Raw genomic sequence first — 22,603 nt, forward strand, 5'->3', positions numbered from 1 at the left:
GATGGGGATCCCGCTCTCGAGATGCGCTCTGTAACACCCTCTACGTAAGGTATAACAACCAACACTTTTGACTTGGTGAATTTGATGGAGCCAGTGACGTCAGATTGATTCAGATGGTTGGTAAGATTATTAACTTCATCCTTGCAAACAATTTCCAAGATATCATCCAAATATCTCTTCCATAGCTTCGGTTTACATTCCAACGGAGCTGTAGGGGTTCCATGAAAATATTGGCGGCCAAATCTGAAACAGGACTGCCCATAGCTGCGCCAAAAAGCTGCCTGTAAATCTTCCCACGGAACGTAAAATAGGTGGTAGAGAGGATGAAATCTAACAATTCCACTACGTTTTCTGTTGAAAAGTTGAAGCCGTGAGATTTATTATACTCTTTCAACCAACCCCTCTTCTAAAGTCTTTCTTTAACAATGTCCAGAACTTTACTGATGGGTGTGCATGTAAACAAAGAAACCACATTGTGGGAGTTATCCCCTTCATCTATCACTACAGCCACTAACTACCCAGTTAAATACTTAGAGTTCAACACATGGTGAGTGAAATTTCCTACCATGGGGCCAGGATGTCAGCGATCCACTTTGAAGATTCATATCATATGTTGGAGGGGTATTCAACTATAGGTCTGAGCGGCGCGTTAGATTTGCGAATCTTCGGCGTACAATAAAGTCTAGGGACATTCTCCGCTGTCGTGTACAACTGTTTATACTTTGCCTTGCTGATTTTCTCCTCATTGGTCAATCTAGTCAAGATAGCCACCAGCTTCCTTTTGTATTATTGCGTGGGGTCAGGACGGTAAGGACCCGGTGCTTAATCTCGCCGATTACCTCTGCGTCGTCTCGCAGCATTTCGATGGCTCTACTGCGTCTTGCAGTTTCAAGCCGCAGCACGCCGATGAATTAATATAGTGTAGCCATATACCTGGTTGCGAATTCGCGAGCAGTTATGGGCATCGAGCAACATCTTGTCATCTTCTTGCTCTGCGGTTTGCCATTCATTACTCAAAACCTTTATATTAATGTTTATTGTAGTACGTACTTGAGTTTACTCACCGTGAGCAATTTGCGGATCAGTCGATATAATCCGGCAAAGAATCAACGCACTCAAGGACACTAATTTGTAAGGGTATTGTTGTCAAGTGTTACATGATGCACTTATGGTCCATGGCAAGCCCGATTCGACCTTTGTGGCATTAAACCCAGTTAACAGGAAATTAATCCAGTAAATCGATTCAATAAAGCAAATAAGCTCATGCATTCGATCACTAACGGCAACCAGCTTCGGTCGATTACCCCAGCTGCAGCGTGTGTAAACTCTAATTTGCATAGAGGCTGTACGTGAAATTATTGATTGGCTCCACACAAAGGATTTGAACCGGTGCACGTAAACATGGCGCAGTGCAGTCCATTCAATCAAATGTTGTCATCAACCTATTTGATCGCAGTGCATTGTTATGTGTGTGAGACGAACTGTCGCGGTTGATTGCAATCGAACAAACGATGTCTTATGTATATTACTTTGTTCCGTGATGAAAATCGTGATGTTTTATTTAATCACTCTCGAAAAATGTATTTCTTTTGTAGGCCTATTACTTTGTTTTGTGATGAAAATCGTGATGTTTTATTTCATCACGCTTTAAAACAAAACGATTTCTTATGTATTACTTTGTTTCGTGATGAAAACCGTGATGTTTTATTTCATCATCACGCTCTAAAACAAACGATTTCTTGTGCATTATATTTGTTTTGTGATGAAAATCGTGATATTTTATTTCATCACGCTCTAAACAATGCATTTCAAAAAAAAAATCTTATTAAAACGGTAGGCCCTATGTTGTTTAGAAAAAATGTAGAAAGTGATGATGATGATGATGTCGATGATGATGATGATGATGATGATGATGATGATGATGATGTCTCCAAAAGTGTCCCGGTTTTTTTTTCTTTTCTAAATCGTGCGTATCTATTAATAATTCAATAATCAATAATCAGTCCCGTGACGGCCTCCACTAACTAGCTACTAACTTGGGTTATGGGCCCTGATTTTCATGTTCACTGTCACTTACTCATCAGCGAAGTACGACCCTTTGTCAATTACCTACAGTACCAAATTTCGGCATACTATTTAAAAACTCATCATGATGATCGAACAGAGAGTACTTTAAATGTAGCTTGTACCGTTTTTGTGTGGCATTCTTCAGAAGTGAGCGGTCCGTTTACCAAAATTTTCGGTCAAATCTCCATTCAATTAACACGGGATTTGGCTAGCTATGCCTTGCCCTCACTCACTGTTTTACCAAAGTACGAATATTTCTGAACATCTAACCTAGCTGTAATTTTAGGTCATGTTAGAGAAATATATTTGCTAGAAGTTTTGAGAGTACTTTTAATATTGGCCGGTTATTTTTCACACATTGACATTAACTAGGCAAATGCCTATCCTTTTAACGTGGCACGATTTGTAGAGGTCACATCTCAATGGTGAGAGCACTGTGTATTGTGTATAGGAAAACGGACAGTAACTGCAGTATGATAAGCCGGTTGCGAGAAATGTAGGAGTTGGGCCGATCAAGCCGATGAACGGGTGACTGAACATGGCTTTTCATCGAGCAGACACACATTTTATTAGTGCATATATCGCAACAGTATTTTATTTCTCAGCATAAGCGCATCGGCTTGGGTTGCGGGCACGCCGCAGACTTTATCGGCGCGATTAAGCACCCAGACCTAACTCTTCGTACGTTTTCTTATCGCTTAACAAGATATCAACCTTCTCATCGTGTTTATCCAGACCAACCGTAGCCTTCCCCTTATCCGCAGGTAAGATAACAATAGTCTCCTTTTTGTTCTCTTTTTTAAGAACATTAATAGCCTTTCTTCCATGGTTACTCACATTCGACTTCGGAGGTTTCGATGATCAAATAGTACTGGCGACTTTCGAAATTCAGGATACGGTAAGTTATTACATGTTAATTCAGTAGCGAGCGAACAGGTTCGTCAGGGCAAACATCCACGAGAGACACGGCATAATTCATACCTTTCGCAAGCACCTTGGTATGAGTGTCATTAAGCTTGTATTTTGACAAGTAGCTACAAGTTAATTACCCTTTTTTTTATCTCTGTTCCGGCGAGATCTGGTTCCGATTCAACGATCGCATTCCTGTGCAAATGAACTTTGTTTTGATTCTTGTCTGCCAAATTCAGCAGCTTGCACACTTGGCGACTTTTCGTTTTCACAAACGGTGGTCCATCTCAAGGACAAGCAAGATCCCCATCATTCCACGGTAAAAGGTAAACGATTGGACTTTGATATAAATTTATGTCTTATTAATTGGGCATTCTAGAGATATATGACCTTTGACTTTTTGACTCATTATTACACAAAGAAAAATGTCTGCTATTTTAAACTTTGATTTAAGCATTTCTAAAAATTTACCCCCTTGTGTGACCTTTGATCTTTATAACCCAATTTGCTCAAGGGTGCCAGTTTGGATCCCTGCTGATTCTGAATCTACACCTCCCTGGTTGTTATTTAAAAGAAAAAAAATGCAGTAGTATTCAACTCCACGCTTTTCTGAAATTATACCTAGGCTACTTGCATGATTACTTGAAGAGCGGTTTCCTTCTCTCATATCTCACATTAAATAGCTTTAAATTTTAAACATAGCCACATAATTAAATTAAATTATTCAGGGCACATCACACAACACAAATAGTGTACTATACAAGAAGATAATGTTTTGCAATTTACAATAATTTTATTATAGATATTCAAAGGCTTTTTGTAATATTACATGTTTGTTTCATTATACAGCGTTGTTCTTCATCACATTATACTTTATAATTATATAATATTGGATGGCTTTATTTCGGGTTGTATGAGAATATACTGCACGCGCCATGAATGATATTCAACGAGCCGGTACGGCGAGTTGAATACCATTCATGGCAAGTGCAGTATATTCTCATACAACCCGAAATAAAGCCATCCATATTATTATTATTATATAATATGAAGCTGACTGGAACTCATAAATGAAAACATTCATGCATCAGAAACACAAGGCTGTTTATAGACACAGGCCTAGGCATACACATAGGCTAGGCCTAGTCAAGGCTAGGCTGGCCTTGTTATTGTGTTGATTGAATGCACACGCACGCACCACGCAGACAATTGAGTAAGCTTACCGTGAAAATGTTGTAGGCCTAACTACTGCAATACCGCCGTGAAACGAGTAACCATGTTCTCTGTGCACCGTCAATATTAAGATACTGACCTGATTAACTCAGATTATACCCGATGAAATCGCCGTATTTTAGCTGCAGGTTTGTGCTGCTTGTGTAGCTTCGCAGGACAACATGACTTGCTGCACATCAGAGGGAGTCGTGCAGTACCAAAATTAGTCTCAATCACTGTTTGTGAACGCTCTACGTGAATACTGCGTTTATGTGATGCGTGCCTTCTGGGTATTGTGATGAGCGTGCGGGTATCAAGATATATTGAACAGTTTGGTAAAAATACTGAACAGTTTGATTTAAACGTCATTCAGTACTAAAAATGAGTGGTATAGATGGAAGCTTCATATTATATAATAATAAGTATTATTACACGGTTTTGTGATTTATGTTATAGTATTAATTGGAAGGTATATGGTTTAGTGTTGGTGTTGGTAAAACAATTTCCTTTTTCAAAAGCTGTCTTCATCATCAGCTATCATTCCTCCCATTCCTTCATGTGCATCTTCATCGAACAGGAAAACATCTATTTTGGCCACATGTTTTGCCATTACCCCTTTAGATCTTACATATGCCATGTAATATTGTTTAAAAAGGTCCACTGAAGTTCCCACACAATTTTGATGTAGGCTTCTTCATTGACTTGTTCTTCAGCCACACTCTGATTGATGGTTCTGGTATTTTTAATTCCTTAACATTTGAGTTTCTTGAATGACTTGCTGCTACAATTCTTGATATACGGCACTGTCTTCAAACTCATCATGATATTTCTCTTCATCAGATGTTTCAGATTCTACTTCCAATTCTCCATACATAATCTGCTTCAGAATAGTTTGACTATGGATTATCTCCTCAGGAATGATCAATTTCTGGATCACCTACTTTTGGTATCTTCATCTTTGACTTTTTCATTCTCTACAAACAGCATGTACAGATTCTTTGTGTCGCCACATGTTGAACTGGCGAACTAACATGTTGTCACAAAAGAGCAAGCATAGTGTTTCGCAGCAGATAAAGCATTCATGTTAACTCTTTCTAAGCTCGGAACTGAATGTCTAGAAAATCACGAGTTCATAGTTTCTTTATGATCCCTTCTGATTTTGCTGCACATTACTTTTCCTCATATCCTACTCATTTGCTCATTTTGTTGCTCATTCTGCTCATATTGCTGCTTATTCTGCTAATTCTGTCGATACTATTTTCATTTTGCTGCTCATTTTGCTCAATAAAGAAACAATTCAAAAATATATAATAATGTGTTTCAAATTACAGTTTATCCTGCAGACTTCGCTGCTCTTTCTGCTTATTGTGCTGCTCAGCCTGTTCATTTTGGTGCTCATTTGGCAATATAGATCAACATGAGTGATATTGTATTACAGATGTAAAAATAAAACAAAGTACAATAATTACAAAATTATAGTTCGCCTCAAAGACAAAAAAAAAATAGCCCACTTTTTTGTTTCATTTTTTAAAACCAACTTGAGAGATGAAAAGGTGGTCTATTCTTGTCAAAAACACGTTCCACAGATATAAAAAAGAAAAGAAAAACGCATTCCGCATCTCAAGAGCTTTGAGACGAACTATACAATTAAGACGGCCTTAGAGTAAGACAACTGTCACCTCGTTAACTAATAATAACAGTACGAGCATTCAAACATTGGTCCAAGTGACCAAGTGAAATCGTTGTACTATGCAATTGGCGGAAGAACCAGCATTTTTATTTTTATGAAGGTGCTTGATTATGTATAAGAAGCAAACCCTAAATGACCTTTGACACCAATTACTGATGCATCTGTGAAAATGACGTCATCGCGCCATGTAATATTATGTGGAATGAGTGCCATTTTTAGTTAATATAATAAGAAATCACATGTATGACATTTGACCTCAAGTTGGTCACTCGACATTTATGCCACCAGCAATTGATCCTAGTTGGCGGAAGTAGCAGCATTTTGAGAGTATCTTGGCTATATACCGGAAGTTTTACCATTTACTATTTCAAAACATTTCAAATGTTTTAACATATGAAAATAGCATGTCGCGAAAGAGGGTCCCAACTTATGACACATGGCCATAAACAGTTTATCTAAGAATTATATAGGTTACTACATTTTACCCCAAAAAAAAACAAAAACACTGACGCACGTTGTATGTATTTTCAGCGTGCATGTTCAGCGTGTCATATAAAACCCAAAAAAGCTCGTGTAGGTACATTTTGAGAGGATTATATATTAAAAAAATAATGATTAAAAAAAACATCCGTCAATATACCTTCGCAAAATCACATCCAATACGGCGTTCGTATGTGTAGATGTTTTACATATTTTCTGCAACTCCTTTGGCCAATTTTTTAAACGTATCATCTATGTTGAACGTTTCTCTGAACGTCTGCGTATGATCTTCGATAAGATGAGATGAATCAGCATCTTGCACGAACATCGCTTGCCCATTATGTGGTTCCTCGATTAACTTAACCCAGTGCTTTACCAGATCACTGGTTCTGTAATCAAAGACAAGATAAACAAGATGATATTGACATACAAATTGTAATTTAGTGATAGAATTTTAACATAGAATGTGCAACGAAAAATTGTCACGGTATTCAACATGATGAATTAAAACACAATTGCATTTTTATCCTTTTCAGCATTTCACTTATCTGGACAAATAAAACAATGCTATTTGAAATCTTTTGGTTGAAGATAAAAAAGAAAAAAACAAACCCAACCCCTCCCAAAAAAAAACGAAACAAAAAACTACAAAACAACAAAACAAGCTAGGACAGACAGAAACAGTACTAAATTCTTACAACAGTAACATCCGCTTCATTTTCATCACGGAAAGATACAGGGTATGTTAGTTTATTAAAGTACATTACAATCGTGTACAGAATTTTATTTAAGAAATATTGAAGGAGCCCTCCTCAGCAAATGTTACAATATGGCTTTGATATTTTAAAAATGCTGTGTTCAGATTGGTTAACTATCACTAAACGCGTTGTGAGTATTTCGCAAAGGTTATTATTATTATTATAAAACATTCATATGGCGCTCCACAAAGCACAGAGCGCCTTACAAGAAAACATATACAAAATCAATTCAAGCAAATAATTATACAAAGCAATTCCAACAAATGAAGCAATAACATACAAAAACAAGCAGCAAAACTAATCTGGATAAAGATGGGTTTTGAGCATGCGCGTGAACCCAGACACCGACTCCGCCTCTCTGATCTCAAGAGGGAGCTCATTCCATATTTTGGGAGCACCTATGTCAAATGAAGCATCCCCAGCCTTTCTAAAAGAGCCAGGAACCCAAAGGCGGGTGAGATAAGATGAGGAACGAAGCCGAGATCTGAGACCAAGCGCAACACTACTATTCAAGAGATGAGTTAGATCAATCAGGTAACCTGGAGCTTGAGCATTAATGCATTTGAAAATGTACAGAAGTAATTTGAAATGAACCCTTTGTTTAACTGGAAGCCAGTGAAGCTCGTCAAGTAAGGTTTGGAGTTTCTTTTTCTTTTCATTTATTTGTGAAGGTATGTTTACTTGTTACATATCAGTATAGACCTTTAATAAGTAAAAGTGATAACCATTCATAGGCGTCGTCATTGTAAAATCTATTTTGTCGAGTGTGATGTCATTAAGGCTCTACCTTGACGCATTAATATGTAATAGATGTTTACTCAAACTAGACTTATCAGATTTGCAAAATAATGTTCAAAAATGTTCTTAAATAGTTTTAGATATACGTACTTTAGGTAAGGTTCGAAGGCAAGAAAAAGATCGTCATTCCCTTTTGATATCGTGGTTCAGGTTTCATAGCTCCAATAGTTTTAGTAAGCGGTGTGTCTGTTGTAGGTGGGCACAGCATATTCACTCGGAGTTTCTTCTTTATCACTACCGGATCAAATGTCTAAAATTAACATGGAAAGAAAATATGAGCGGTAATAATAATAAAATACTACTACTACTACTGCTGCTGCTGCTGCAACCACAACCACAACGACGACGACGACGACGACGACGACGACGACGACGACGACGACGACGACGACGACGACGACGACGACGACGACGACGACGACGACGACGACGACGACGACGACGACGAATAATAATAATACACTTAGAAAATGTCTTGTTTACGATGTTGGTGACGAGCTCTACTTATCCTCGGTACGCCGCCAAAAATATCGCGTATCGTCCATCACTATTCAAAATCGTACACGTTTAAGGGGCTACTACACCCCTTGCCAACTGTGTGCCTATTTTTGCATTTTTCTAAAAAAATTTAGCGCATAGGTGACAAGTAAGATATGTATATTATAGGGGCAATGACTACAACTATTGCACTGAAAATTCAGCAACTCAAGGCAAGTAGTTATTGATTTATTGATCAAATATGGTTTGACTGTAACTCCACAACTTGTAGTCATTGCCCCTATAATATACATATCTTATTTGTCAGCAATGCGCTATAATTTTTGATAAAATGCAAAAATAGGCACAAAATTGGATGATTAGCGTTAGATGATTGGTTGTTTGTGATTTCTTACTCTGTGATTCGTCAACTTAAGAATCCCACCTCATAATGAGTGGAAGAATCGTTATCTGAACAATATATCAGTAGACTTAAAGCCATCTTATAAAATTTGCTGACAAGGACACCCTCAATATTTTTGTTAATTCTGTTTTTACAAGATTGTTATGTACGGTAATGCACTTACATTCCCTGCAAAATCAAGACTTGGGGTATGTAGTTTTGTCAAAATCCGAGATTTTGAATAAAACGCAGGAACCGTCGTTTTATTATTACGATGTAAATATTAGTCGAACGCGTACACGATGTAAATAACACAGTACGTGCATGGCGTGCGGCGCGGGCAATCGTGACATATCAAAAGAACCGACACGACTCATGCTCGAATGAGTGGCTCGCATTGGCGACATATGCGCTGGTATTAAATAGCGATTTTCTTTGTATTGCCTGGTCTGTATGGGCCCAAACTAAAAGAGGACATATCTAACAGTGAAAACTAAAATTTTATACCAAAAAACAATTCTATTTCTTATGGAAATGTTATAATATGGCTTTAATTAACAGTAGCCGGACATAAGAATATAAAATCTTTGATGGTACATACCGCCGTCATCCTTGAGAATCCAATCACAGCATATTTGGAAGTTGCATAGATGCCACCAAACGGAATCAGTGCCAAACCTACAAAAACAGACATAGATGGCAGTATTAGATCATCATCATCATCATCATCATCATCATCATCATCATCATCATCATCATCATCATCATCATCATCATCAGCAGCAGCAGCAGCATCATTATCATCATCATCATCATCATCATCATCATCATCATCATCATCATCATCTTCATCATCATCATCATCATCATCATCATCATCCTAAGGTCAGTGGTCAGAGATGTAAAACCTCAAACTTTGGCCGATTGGTTTTTAAATTTGGTGCAAATCATCCCAGATAATGAGAGGAACATGAAACAAAATCACTCTGAGATCAACCGAGGTCGAAGGTCATACCAAGGTCAAGTGTTGAGCTTGCCTAAATGTGCTTAAACTTTGTAAAGATAATCATATATTTGAGTGGAACATAAACAATGGAACTGGGGTCATTTGATGTCGAAGGTCAGTTATGGATCAAATTTTAAAATCTCCCCACTCTGGTCTAAAACATGACATTACTAGATCAGGACAAACATAAATTATAATTGAGAGTATTACATTAGTTTAATGATTGGGGTCAAATCTCGTCCAGAGGTCATCAAAATCAGAAGCCATCACCTACATTCGTTGCTATTGAGCTACATCAGCTCTAGTTATTTTCTGTTATCTTACCAGCAACTGACGCTACGTTGACAATGACACCACCACCTGCCGATTCACCGTCCATGTACTCAACTGCCAGTTTGGTGCCAATAATAACACCATTCTGTAAGGTAAGATAAATAATTATAATGTTACAACAAAATAATCACTTAATACAGATTAATGGCAACCTGAGACGCAATGATCTCTGTAGCAGCCGATTTGTACATGAAAGGAATATAATAAATCGTATGAATATCCACTCAATACAATTATCATATCCTTATTCATTCATCTGATAATGCTAAATTTAAAATGCACCAATGGCAAATCCTTTTAATATGTGCTCATCATTCTGCAACTACTTTTATCTGTTCCAACTTCGATAAGTCACTTATTACCGGTATTAAGTCACTTATTACCGGTAATAAGTCACTTATTACTGGTAATAAGTCACTTATGTCCGACCATGTGAACATGAGAGATGTGCCATTTTCAATTCTTAGCAAATCACTTGTTCATTTTCCTGAATTGCATTTACAACCACAAACTTCAAACCATAGCTTGAACGTACAACACGCCATCTCATGATCTGGTACTATAATGATATCGTTAGGAGTTTGGCAGACGGCTGAATATTGATTCGTCTCGGGTAGATTCATATTATGCATGAATATTTTTAAATTAGTGAACAGAGGATCAGTGTCTAGTGATACGTGAGAGATATTCGCCAGCGAAGTGTTACGTGTAATCCGATTATCACTCTGTTAACCGGATCACGCTTTTGAGTTCTGCCACACGATCGAAATGATCGCAACACAAAGTGTATGGTATGTACTACCAATTCCAAAAGGTGCGTGATCCAGTTACCAAGGAGTTGCGTAAACACTTCGCTGGTGAATAGGTTGGCATACATGTTCAGTTAAGGGTATAGTGTTGCGCTGTCGATAATTCAATAATAACGATACCAATAAACAGCCCAATACTTATGTTATGATGCAATCTATCATATGATGATAGTGGTTGGTTGAGGTCGCGTCACCTACAGATTGGCAACATTGAAGCTATAATACTATTTAGCTAGAACACCGGCAAATGATTTATTAGGATAAAAACGTGTAATAAACAGGTCTACATACCACATTTATTTCCAACATTCGTTGCCAGTTTACTTCGTCGTATATACCAGCATTGTTGCAGACGATGTGGAGGGCGCCACAAGATGACTTAACTTCCTTAAAACAGGCTGAAGAAAGGAAAACATAGCAATTTATCGTTGAACTGACAATGTGGTCTTTGAAACATCCACTTTTAACTATAACGTTGTAAGAAGACCACGGAAAGAACCAATTGACATTTTAAGCTTCACTTTTTTCCGATTTTTAAACCTTTGAATAGATCAAATGCCATTTATTCAAGTTCAGTATTTATTAATATGATTACTGCATGGTTTCTCGTCCCCATATACATTATGACCTGTAGTGGTGCAATATGTGGTGCAGGTGAAGCTAATTTTGAATTTGGAAACCGCAGTAAACATGAGAACGACTCTGACAGCGGGTAACATTTAAAACAGAAGTTTATATATATTATGATATATCTTGTGAAACAAGAATGATTGATTATAATCAAATTATGCTCTTTGCGTTACATGGAAATTTGGTATACACTCATAGAAATGACTTGTTCGCCTTGTTGGCGCAATTCAAAAGGAGTAAGTTTGGACAACTCAAAATAGTGTAAAAAGTTGCCAAAACAAAATTCATTTTAGTTATCCGAACTTAAAAATGCTGAAAAAGCTCAACAAGTTCCGTCAACTAATCAACTTTGTTGGCATTACTTAAAAAGTTGATGTAAGTCGTTGCGTCAACTTTTAAGTAATGCCAACTTCTGTTATTCAAGTTCAGGAACTTAGAAAAATAAACAAGGTTCAAAGAACCAATTAGTTGAGTTATTGTAACTCAACATGTAAGTTGATGTAACTCTTTCATATTAAGTTACTGGTACTTATTGTTTTGAGTTATTCCAATTTGGTACTTTGTTACTTAATTCACGTAATTGGATCATTTTCTGCACAATTAGCAGTATTCAAATATTTATTTTTGTAATCAGTGCAAAATTTTGTATACTATACCACTACTCTAGAAAATTATTTTCATTTTCTGAGTTGTAACAACTCAATAAAGTAAGTGCAAATGAGTGCGACCAACATAATGATATCGAGTCAGCGTTACTCAATTGTACGCGTTGGCATTACTCGGAAAGTTGACGCAACGACTTACATCAACTTACTGAGTAATGCCAACGAACAATTTCTATGAGTGCAGCAGCTAGGCCAATTAGGAAAGCAAAATACATTGCCAACATTGTTTTTAAACAGCTTTGTCCGAAAGTGATTTCATTTTATATTGTTAAATGATTCAAAATGATTTCCTACTCCTATAGATCCTAGATTGTGATATTACCTTCCATCTCTTCCGCAGATGTTGTATCGCACTTAAAAAAACACACTTTTCCATTGCCATATTTTTGGTTGAATTCTTCCTGGATTTGCTTGGAAGTGTTCTCGTTTATATCTGCAATGTACACAACCTGAAATTAAACGAAATGAAGTATATTAAGTTATCTTATATACATAAATTGCGTTGGCCTTTACCGCATTGCACATCACGAGGAAAGAAAGAAAGAAAGAAAGAAAGAAACAAACAAACAAAAAAGAAAGAAAGAAAGAAAGAAAAAGAAAAAAGGAAAGAATGAAAGAAAAAACAAAGAAAGGAAGAAAGGGGGAAAAGAAAAAAGAAAGAAAGAAACAAAAAGAGAAAGAAACAAAGAAACAAAGAAACAAAGAAACAAAGAAACAAAGAAACTAAGAAACTAAGAAACAAAGAAAGCAGGAAAGAAAGAAAGAAAGAAAGAAAGAAAGAAAGAAAGAAAGAAAAGAAAGAAAGAAAGAAAGAAAGAAAGAAAGAAAGAAAGAAAGAAAGAAAGAAAGAAAGAAAGAAAGAAAGAAAGAAAGAAAGAAAGAAAGAAAGAAAGAAAGAAAGAAAAAAAGAAAGAAAAAAAGAGGAATATTCCAGGGTTTTTTAGGTGACGGTCGTTAAATCGTGTTGTGAATGTCAAGTCATGGAACAGTTGCTTAAAGTTCAAATCCTTATTTTCATTGCAGTTATATGCAAAGTTATATGTAGGAACCAGAATGGTGGACAAGTCAAGCGGAATCTGACTTATTAGTTAACTTTAAATAATGACTTTGAAATCAACCTGTTTTATACTTAAAACTCGTGATATTATACTGAGCATAATACCGAGCCATATTATGTTGGCTTTGCTTACAGTTAAAATATTTATCTCGGTGGCTAAAAGTTAATAATTCAAGAGTATAAGTTATGGACCGTTCACAAACACTTGTAGGGGGGGGCTGATGCCAAAAAATTATCGCAAACATTTTTCGCCCCCCCCCCCCTTTACGGACCTCGAAAATTTCAGGCCCTCCCCCTTTTTGACATGAAAATTATGGGTCAACCCTATAGAAAAGCATATAAACTCAATTTTTCCAGGAAAATTTGTGGTCATTTTTTTCAGGCCCCCCCCCTTAGGAGGGTCAACAATTTTCAGTGCCCCACTTTTTGCATCAGGCCCCCCCTTACAAGTGTTTGTGAACGGTCCCTTAGGCCTATAGAAGTTAGCAGACAGATAAATTCACGCAAAACTATATCAGTACAGTAATAATATCTATAAAGATAATCCTGCTTTAATTTGGTGCTATTATCTTACAATATGTTCATTTTCACATGTGGTCATACCAGTGGTAGGCTAATGTGTTAGGTGGTGACTTGTGGCTATTATAACACTGATTTGATTTGACAGTAGTCCAAGGACAAACTGTTGACTATTGGCTACAGGCATTTGTGAGTTGACCAATTCAGCATCGATTGTGCGCCCCTCCAAGCGATAAAAGTCAACATTTTAACGCGCTTCGCGCGCATTTCTGCACAGAATCAATTGAAAGAACATTTTAAGATTGATATTCAACTTCTAGTAACCAAAATTAATTAGTGTATAGGCCTTATTAATTTTGTCTAAATTTTCGCGCGCAATGGTTTCAAGGATGGGGCATTATGTATCCTTAGCCCCTAGTTACGCCACTACCTGCGTCTAATTATATTCTCGGGGGGGGCTAGGGGCGTCAATTTTGTTTCTTGCCCCGGGCGCTACCAACCCTAGTTACGCCACTGAGGCTAGATGCACTTACGTCTTGGATCAAGGCTATTACATATATATATATATTGAATAACCTTATTGTAATTCTTCATGGGTGAATTAACATAATGCGTATTTGAGGTGACAATAATGTCAAAGTCAAGGGAATGGTACTATTAATCTGGGAGCTATGGATCTCAGGGGATATAATTGTAGAAAGGGATTTCTTCCTCACGAGCAACGTTTTTCTTTTTCCGTTTATCCCTCCTTTTTCTTCCTCTTGCATCATTTCGTCAATCTTGATCGTCATTTATTTCCCCTCTCCCCGAGGACTAAACCAAAAACCAACTTTGTTTAGGTTCTTTACACTTTAAATGGAAAGAAAAACATATTCGTGTATTTACTGGGATATTTAGGTCGAGTAATACTCTAATGTTCATTTGTGAGTTGTATCTATTTAGATACACTTACGTCTTGGATCAAGGATAGTAACAGTAACTACGGGGAGGGGCAACATGCCCGGGCGCCACTCTTAGGGGTGCCAAATTGACCAATTCAGCATCGATTGTGCGCCCCTCCAAGCGATAAAAGTCAACATTTTAATGGCGCTTCGCGCGCATTTCTGCACAGAATCAATTGAAAGAACATTTTAAGATTGATATTCAACTTCTAGTAACCAAAATTAATTAGTGTATAGGCCTTATTAATTTTGTCTAAATTTTCGCGCGCAATGGTTTCAAGGATGGGGGCATTATGTATCCTTAGCCCCTAGTTACGCCACTACCTGCGTCTAATTATATTCTCGGGGGGGGCTAGGGGTCAATTTTGTTTCTTGCCCCGGCGCTACCAACCCTAGTTATGCCACTGAGGCTAGATGCACTTACGTCTTGGATCAAGGCTATTACAGAGTGCCCCCCCAAAAAAAAAAAAAAAAACAAACAAACAAAACAAACAAAAAACCCACCACCACCAACAACAACAACAAAACAACAGAACCCTTCTATTTCTATAAAACTGATCAAATACATTTTGCTATGTAAAGAAACTTTCAAACCAAAACAATCATTCAAATATGCTCACGATTTTGGAAGATATGCCCTTTGTGAGAAATATACACTTTTTTGTGGGACCTGGAAACACATCAGACTTATCGAATGCATTCTAAGTACGCGAAATGTCCTTCTGATATCAAATAATTTTGATATTTTTTAAATATAACAGTCCCCGACGTCCTTATGTAGCTGGGATGAAGAAAAACAGCTCGACAACAGCTTTCCCGTGAAATTTTTTACTTCAAATTGTAGTATGTTAAGGATGAACATTATAATTCACATGTGAGCCTCTATGGCTATTATTGGGAGAAGTGTTATCCCTCCAGCCCACTAACTAGTCGATTGCTTATACATAAAGTACAGTGAGTGAGCTAAAGGTCAATCATCAATTGGAGCGGTGTGTGTGCACTGAATAAGAAAAACCGACAGTAACTGCATAATGTTGACCTTTCATATTGAACAGTTGAAGATATATATTTTTCCCCAAAAACACCAAAGCAATGTATAATTATCAACAATATTGAAGGTTACCATTTTAATGGTTGGCCTTTCATCCCAGGTACACACACTTTAAGTCTCATTAGATTCATAAAGTTTACTTCGAGGACTGTTAACATAAATATCAAAAAACATAAACAAAATATCAAATTTTATAATTCGCTATAGAATTTGCATTATATCATGCTGAATTTCAAAAATCTAAATTCATTTGATATCAGAAGGCCTTTCCTCGTATTCAGCGTTCAGACTGCAAATTTAATATGTCTGATATGCTCTCATGTCGCAAGACAAACATTCCTATCCGAGCCCTGGATTATGTCTGATGCATTTTTACATGCTGATTCCAAATGTGGTCATGGATATTTATAATGAAATTAATTGATTTAAAAAAAAACAAAACATTTTCGTCGCGTCTACATATACAGTCGACACCTGCATTGAGAGAGTTGAACTTACCTTAGCTTGTTTCAGCAACATTTCCACCATCGCTTTGCCAATACCACTGGCTCCACCTGTTACAATGCCACCTTGCCAGATATATCCATTATTGATAACTAGTATGGACAAGAGTGAATAACTGAAAATGATAATGGTGTGTTCCCAATTGCCGCTATCTGGACGTATTATAACAAGCAATGACCAATAGCCTGTGTAAAAATGTTGCATAGGCTATGAAATCATGAATAAAATGTTGAAGTGACTTTGACATTGCTGTTTTGTCAGTAAAACCTAATTTGTTGTGGAACATTGATCAACTGGAAAAATATATTGAATAACCTTATTGTAATTCTTCATGGGTGAATTAACATAATGCGTATTTGAGGTGACAATAATGTCAAAGTCAAGGGAATGGTACTATTAATCTGGGAGCTATGGATCTCAGGGGATATAATTGTAGAAAGGGATTTCTTCCTCAGGAGCAACGTTTTTTTTTCCCGTTTATCCCTCCTTTTTTGTCCACATGCATCATTTCGTCAATCTTGATCGTCATTTATTTCCCCGCTCTCCGGAGGACTAAACCAAACCAACTTTGTTTAGGTTCTTTACACTTTAAATGGAAAGAAAACATATTCGTGTATTTACTGGGATATTTAGGTCGAGTAATACCTAATGTTCACACGGGAATTTAACAAATTAAGATACTGATACCTGGTACGTATCGTAACACGACATATAAAAGAAATTACTGGGTCAATTTAAACCAGACCTCAAAATCTTAACTATCTTAAGGGATCTGGAATGAAGGCGTTTTGAGTGTTTCGATAGTATTTTTTGTGGGACATGAGAGCAAATCAGACATATTTTTATTTTTTGAAATTCACGATGTAATACCAATTTTATGACAAATTATTAAAATTTGATATTTTTTCACATTTGAAGTATATATCAGTCCTCGAAAGTAATTGTATAAATCCTAATGATATATTCTTAAAGTGTATGTAGTTGAGGAACAGCCGACGATCAATCTGAAAAGTTTGACTTTCATATTAAAGATATGGATTTTTTTTTCCAAAACACAAAACACAAAAAATTAGGTCTTTTTGGGAACAAAATCCATATCTTCAATACGAAAGGTCAAAATTTTCAATTGATCGTCGGTTTTTCATCTCACCCACACATTAATTGTAAGTATAAATCATCAGATTTATAAAGTTTACTTCGAGTACTGTCCAAATATTAAAATATCAATTTTTAATCATTTGCCGTACAAATGTATTATGAATTGCGAATTTCAAAAAATCAAAATTATTAGATATCATCAGGGTATTCTTCGTATTCAGAATGCAATTCGATATGTCTGATGTGCTCTAATGTCCTACAATAAATACTGTCCAAACGTTCATACCCCATCCTTTAAACTATGTATAATCCCACATAAAAACAAGTGCTAATTAATGTATTTCACTGATTTCTATACGTTTGTATATTGCTTGTATTTAAAATCAATCAACTACTTTTTTAGTCTTTCGACTTCAGCACTGTGTGTGCAGGCTGTAGAATTGGTTGCGTGTTTTGAGTGAATGTCTTGAGAAATTTCCTAACATCTTGGTTTTTATTACGGCAAAAGTATTGCACATCATTAAGACCTCGTGTCCCAGTGAATAGTATGCTAAAATGTCAAAATACGGTATGCATTTGCTTCAGATCCAAATCTACACAACTTTGAAACGAGGCAATATGAAACCATTTTTTAATGATTTTCAAAATTTAAGATTATACCTGTAAAATCTTTTCAAAGTTTCACTTTTATGGCGCTTTGGCGCAAATGTTGAGATGTCTAATTTTGCCCACATCAATCATATTTTAACACATGACACAAAATGTCACATGTAGGTCATTAGAATTTTGCTTTTTGCGTGGATAGGTGGACGGTAGTTGTGGGTGTATATCCTGATTTCTAAAGGAAATAGCACAATGTCACAGGTAAAATGAGACGATTAAATGATCATGGTCCCGTTTCATAAGGTTGCGCATAAAGTTGAATTAGAATCAACGCAGAGCGTACCATTCGATTATTTTTGCGTTAAGACAAAGTATATTCCGCGTTAAATTTCCAGACATACAACATACACAAAATAGCCTTAAAATATTGCTACATATGTTGCAAGCATTGCAGTTTATTATACGAATAGTTTTAATTTGATTAAAGATCATCACGTTCTACCTGGACATTTACAATTTAAAAAAAATCCAACCTCAAGGTATTACTATATAAAGCGTATGTGGCCGATTATATTTTAACTCAGGGCTACTCTCTAAATTCCTAAGATTTAAAAATAAGTATAAAAGAAGTTTAAGCTACAAAAAATTCAAATCTTTATTACAGTATTTAAATCCATTAGATTTTCAAAGTTTTGTCACTTTAATTAAGTCCCTGGAATTTAGAGAGTAGGTATGGAGAAAACACTAACACGTTTTCGACAGAACAGGTGTCAGAAAACATTTAACTGGCAGGTTACATCAAGTGCCCTTACTTTATCAAAGGATATCAACTTTTAGACATCTAATTCGAGAATGTTTGAGGTGATTACCGAAATATTGATTTTGGAATTCTGAAGTTTTAATTTGTCACTAGAGAACTCTCAAAACAAGAAAATATCCAGGCGGCGAGCGGCTTGATAGAGAGAGAGAGAGAGAGAGACGGCAAAACTTTGAAAGTTAGTTTTTGTGGTTCATTAACTTATCAAACCCAAATGGTTTTTAAAGCGTGTATTAATATTATTTATTAACATAGGCCTACTTGTTTGTGATATTTTAAGCGTTTTAAAATTTCGAAATAATCCTCTTCAATTACACGGCCGACAGAGGACATTTACTGAATTTAGAGAATTCGTGGCGCTCACCGCCTGAAAATATCCAATAACGTTACAGCTAAATGACCATGATATTGAATGGCAAAGGCTCTACAGGTATACGCTTAGGTGTACGTTTAGGTACTGCAGGATTTGTCAGCCAACGTGTTGCACTCCTCCAGCCCATAGGGACAAACACATACAATCACTTTTATACAATAGTGCACATGAGACATTAAAAAAAATGTGAACTTCAATGAATAGATATATTAGGTTTATTTCACAAATTGAATAAAAACTTATATTGACAAAACCGTCAGTTTGTATATATTTTCGATATCGTCAATGGACGGCATCTGATTGTATTACCCTTTGTCTCAGTTAGAAAGTATCACAAGATATTGTCAATAAATCGGCCATCACTGATCACGTGCCAGGGATCGACCATAAAGAGTCCAAAAATAATACCCCCCCCTCTAAAATTACAAAACATTTCCTCCACATATTTCGCATTTTGTTAGATTTGGAAAAATTAAAAACACATAACTGAATAGAGGACTACATTTTCTACCATCCAAAAGTTCTCCTTTCTCAAAAACATTTTGTTGGTCAAAATTAATCACATTTTCCAGAAATGATGTTTTACTAAAAAATGTTGCACTTTTCAACATCTTTATACATATGCTTTATACAAACTTTGTTTCGATCAATATTTTGATTTGATTATTGTTTATTTCTTTCTTTAATTTTAAGTACCCCTTAACTCAGTCACCTATGCAATCATCCTTCAGTATAAAACAATGATTTATTGACATGAATTTGAACATGAATGGGGTTTTCTTTGAAGTTTTTAATTCTTTCGTTGGCAAGAAGAGATGGAATTACTTGTACATGGTACTCTGAAGCAGTTGCGAAGATCTATTAGCGACAGCTCTCTTGGATGAATTTGCACAGAGTCAAAGAAGGAAAGAGCCATCTGGTGATTGGTTTGAATTAAGACGTTTGACGTAAGTATCCCAGCTTCTTAACTCTGTTGGCCCACATTGTTTTGTTACATATCTTCCAAGAACCCCATCACTTTTAAATCAAAATGCAAGATACCAATAATTTGTAATGTAAATGTTCATCCATTTTGGACAAATGTATGCGTGGATATCTCATTTTCCATTCCCAATCATTTTATAATTTTGAAACAACTGATTAAAAACTTCAAGAAAAATTCATTCGTAATTAAAATTAATTTCACCCAATCACTGTTTTGTACTGAATGATAGTTTGCATTGTTAACTGAGGATCAAGAGACAGCAAAGGTAAATGTAAAGAACCCAATTAAATCAATCATAACATTGATATAGAGAACGTTTTTCATCAAATGTATGGGATGTTGGCAACTTTTTCTAGTATAGTTTTTGGAAAATGTGATTGTTTTTTGACCAAAGAAATTGTTTTTAGACATAGGAAAACTTTGAGAGGGTAGCAAAATGATTCTTCTATTCACACTTTTTGTATTGGACATATCAACAAACTGTATGTCAAGTTATGCAAAGAAATGTTTTGTAATTTTAGAGATAGCATTATTTCTATTGAACCCTGTATAATATATAGACTGAGACGAAGCAAAGAGGTATCCAGATATAAACGTTGGATAAAGGAGGCGATATAGGTTAAGGAGTATGACAATATCACTTGTAAACAGAGACGAGGGGCAATACAATCTTAGTCATGTTTTTGCCGATATCTGGGGAAAATAACTAGCAACCTTGGTGTTAAGCAAGCTCCAGCGGCAAAAAAAAGATCGTTTCAACAACAATAGTGAAAGCAAAGCGTAGAAAAAGGAGTCTGCAAGGCTTTAACGCGTCCACATTGGGTACTCCTTTATGGATACATAATTTATAATAAAATCTGCCAACTTATTATATACGTTTAAAATGTCAAGATCCCACTAATTACCTTTTTGTATATATATTCGGCAAAACTCTTTTGAAGTTATGTTCACCGCTATTTGACATGTTTAGTAGATAACTTTGCGGGCGATATCAATTGTAAGCTCTAACTGCTCGCAAATGTTATAAAGGCTTGCACAATGGCGATATATGTAATACAATTATGTATGAAAATTTAGTATCTTTATGAAATATAATCTATATTTATTTCATAGCGACCTTAATGCATAAGAAAATACAGAAAAATAATGTCATAACAAGAGTATCAGTTATTTAAAGTTCTCATTATTGCCCAAGACTAATACGTTGGTCTTTTTTTAAGAATGAAAGTTCACCTGTGTTGGTAGTTTTTATTTTTTTATTTTTTTTAAACATAATTTAGTGGTTTAAACCTTTGATCACAAGTGTTCTGAATCTTATATCGACGAGACTGAAAGATCCCTTCGCACCAGGTTTTTGGAACACCGTCGCCCAGCTCTACCCCGTCTCCCAACACATCCACATCGAGCCTCCTGGCCATCACATAGACTTGGACAAAGTCTGGACAAGGAACCCAGATATTTCGAGCGTGGTGTGAACGAGGCCATCTATATCAGAGTGAACCAGCCATCGCTGAACAGAGACGGGTGCCGATACAAGCTACCTAGAGTCTACGACCCTATTCTGGGGACAAGTGTCCGAAAGGTCGTTGACCTCTAAATTGGGTTGCCAGTCTGCTGATGAAAGTCGAAGTGTCAGCTGAAAATTACAGTTACGCAATTTTTTGTGTTGTGATCAAAGGTTTAAACCACTAAATTACGTTGATCTTTAGTACAGGGTGATTTAAAATGAACTGTATCCAACTTCACCCAATTTTTATGTATATATTTGCGGAGATTGTACATATCAAAAAACTATCATAGAAAGCAGTGATAAGTGTTCTGTAGTAGAAATTTTGATTTTGATAATAAGTGGTTTTAGTCCGAAGATATCGCATTTTCAAGTTATCATCACATTTTTAGACCAACACACGGAACTAAGTTTATCCGTGTTCTCTACCGCAGTAACAAAATGCAACTACCATGACTACGTACATGTACAGCAAAACCAAGACAAATGTTATTTCGCATTAATAAATCAATAATATTGATATTCAATTACAATGTCAGGTTTGCAAAGATTAAATGTTAAATAATACATGTAGAACAAAGGACCCGTTGACTTGAAATTGTAGAGGGAAATTTGAATTCTAATAGAAATGGTGCTGGTGCAATATCTATACACTCGTAATTGAGACTAGATTTTTTTCACCAATAATAGGAAACATAGCCTACTAGCCTATTACACTTTCAGCTTGCAATATAAAATTATTTAAATGTCGGTAAGTATTTAATTTTAATTGTATTTAGTTATCAATTCATCTTATTTTTTCATTTTTAAATGTGAAATTTATGTTGAACTGAAAGTGTCTGAGGGCAGTTGAGTGAGCAAAATGCTGTAGAACAGATAGTTTGAATAAAATACTCATCCGTGTGCAACAT

The 22,603-nt window shown here is 36.0% G+C and overlaps 1 protein-coding gene across 1 annotated transcript; it reads right to left on the reverse strand.

Moving 5' to 3' along the window:
- Positions 1 to 6,368: 6,368 nt before the first annotated feature.
- On the reverse strand, positions 6,369 to 16,593 carry LOC140145118 (15-hydroxyprostaglandin dehydrogenase [NAD(+)]-like). The gene is made up of 7 exons (XM_072166897.1): positions 16,304 to 16,593; positions 12,560 to 12,686; positions 11,234 to 11,340; positions 10,125 to 10,218; positions 9,396 to 9,472; positions 8,005 to 8,164; positions 6,369 to 6,747 (listed from the first exon to the last, which is right to left on the reverse strand). The coding sequence occupies exons 1-6, from the start codon at positions 16,511 to 16,513 to the stop codon at positions 8,006 to 8,008; spliced, it is 774 nt and encodes a 257-aa protein (XP_072022998.1). The 5' UTR covers positions 16,514 to 16,593; the 3' UTR covers positions 6,369 to 6,747; position 8,005.
- Positions 16,594 to 22,603: the final 6,010 nt, after the last annotated feature.

The sequence above is a fragment of the Amphiura filiformis genome, unplaced genomic scaffold (genome assembly GCF_039555335.1).
Source record: "Amphiura filiformis unplaced genomic scaffold, Afil_fr2py scaffold_139, whole genome shotgun sequence".
Classification (NCBI taxonomy): domain Eukaryota; kingdom Metazoa; phylum Echinodermata; class Ophiuroidea; order Amphilepidida; family Amphiuridae; genus Amphiura; species Amphiura filiformis.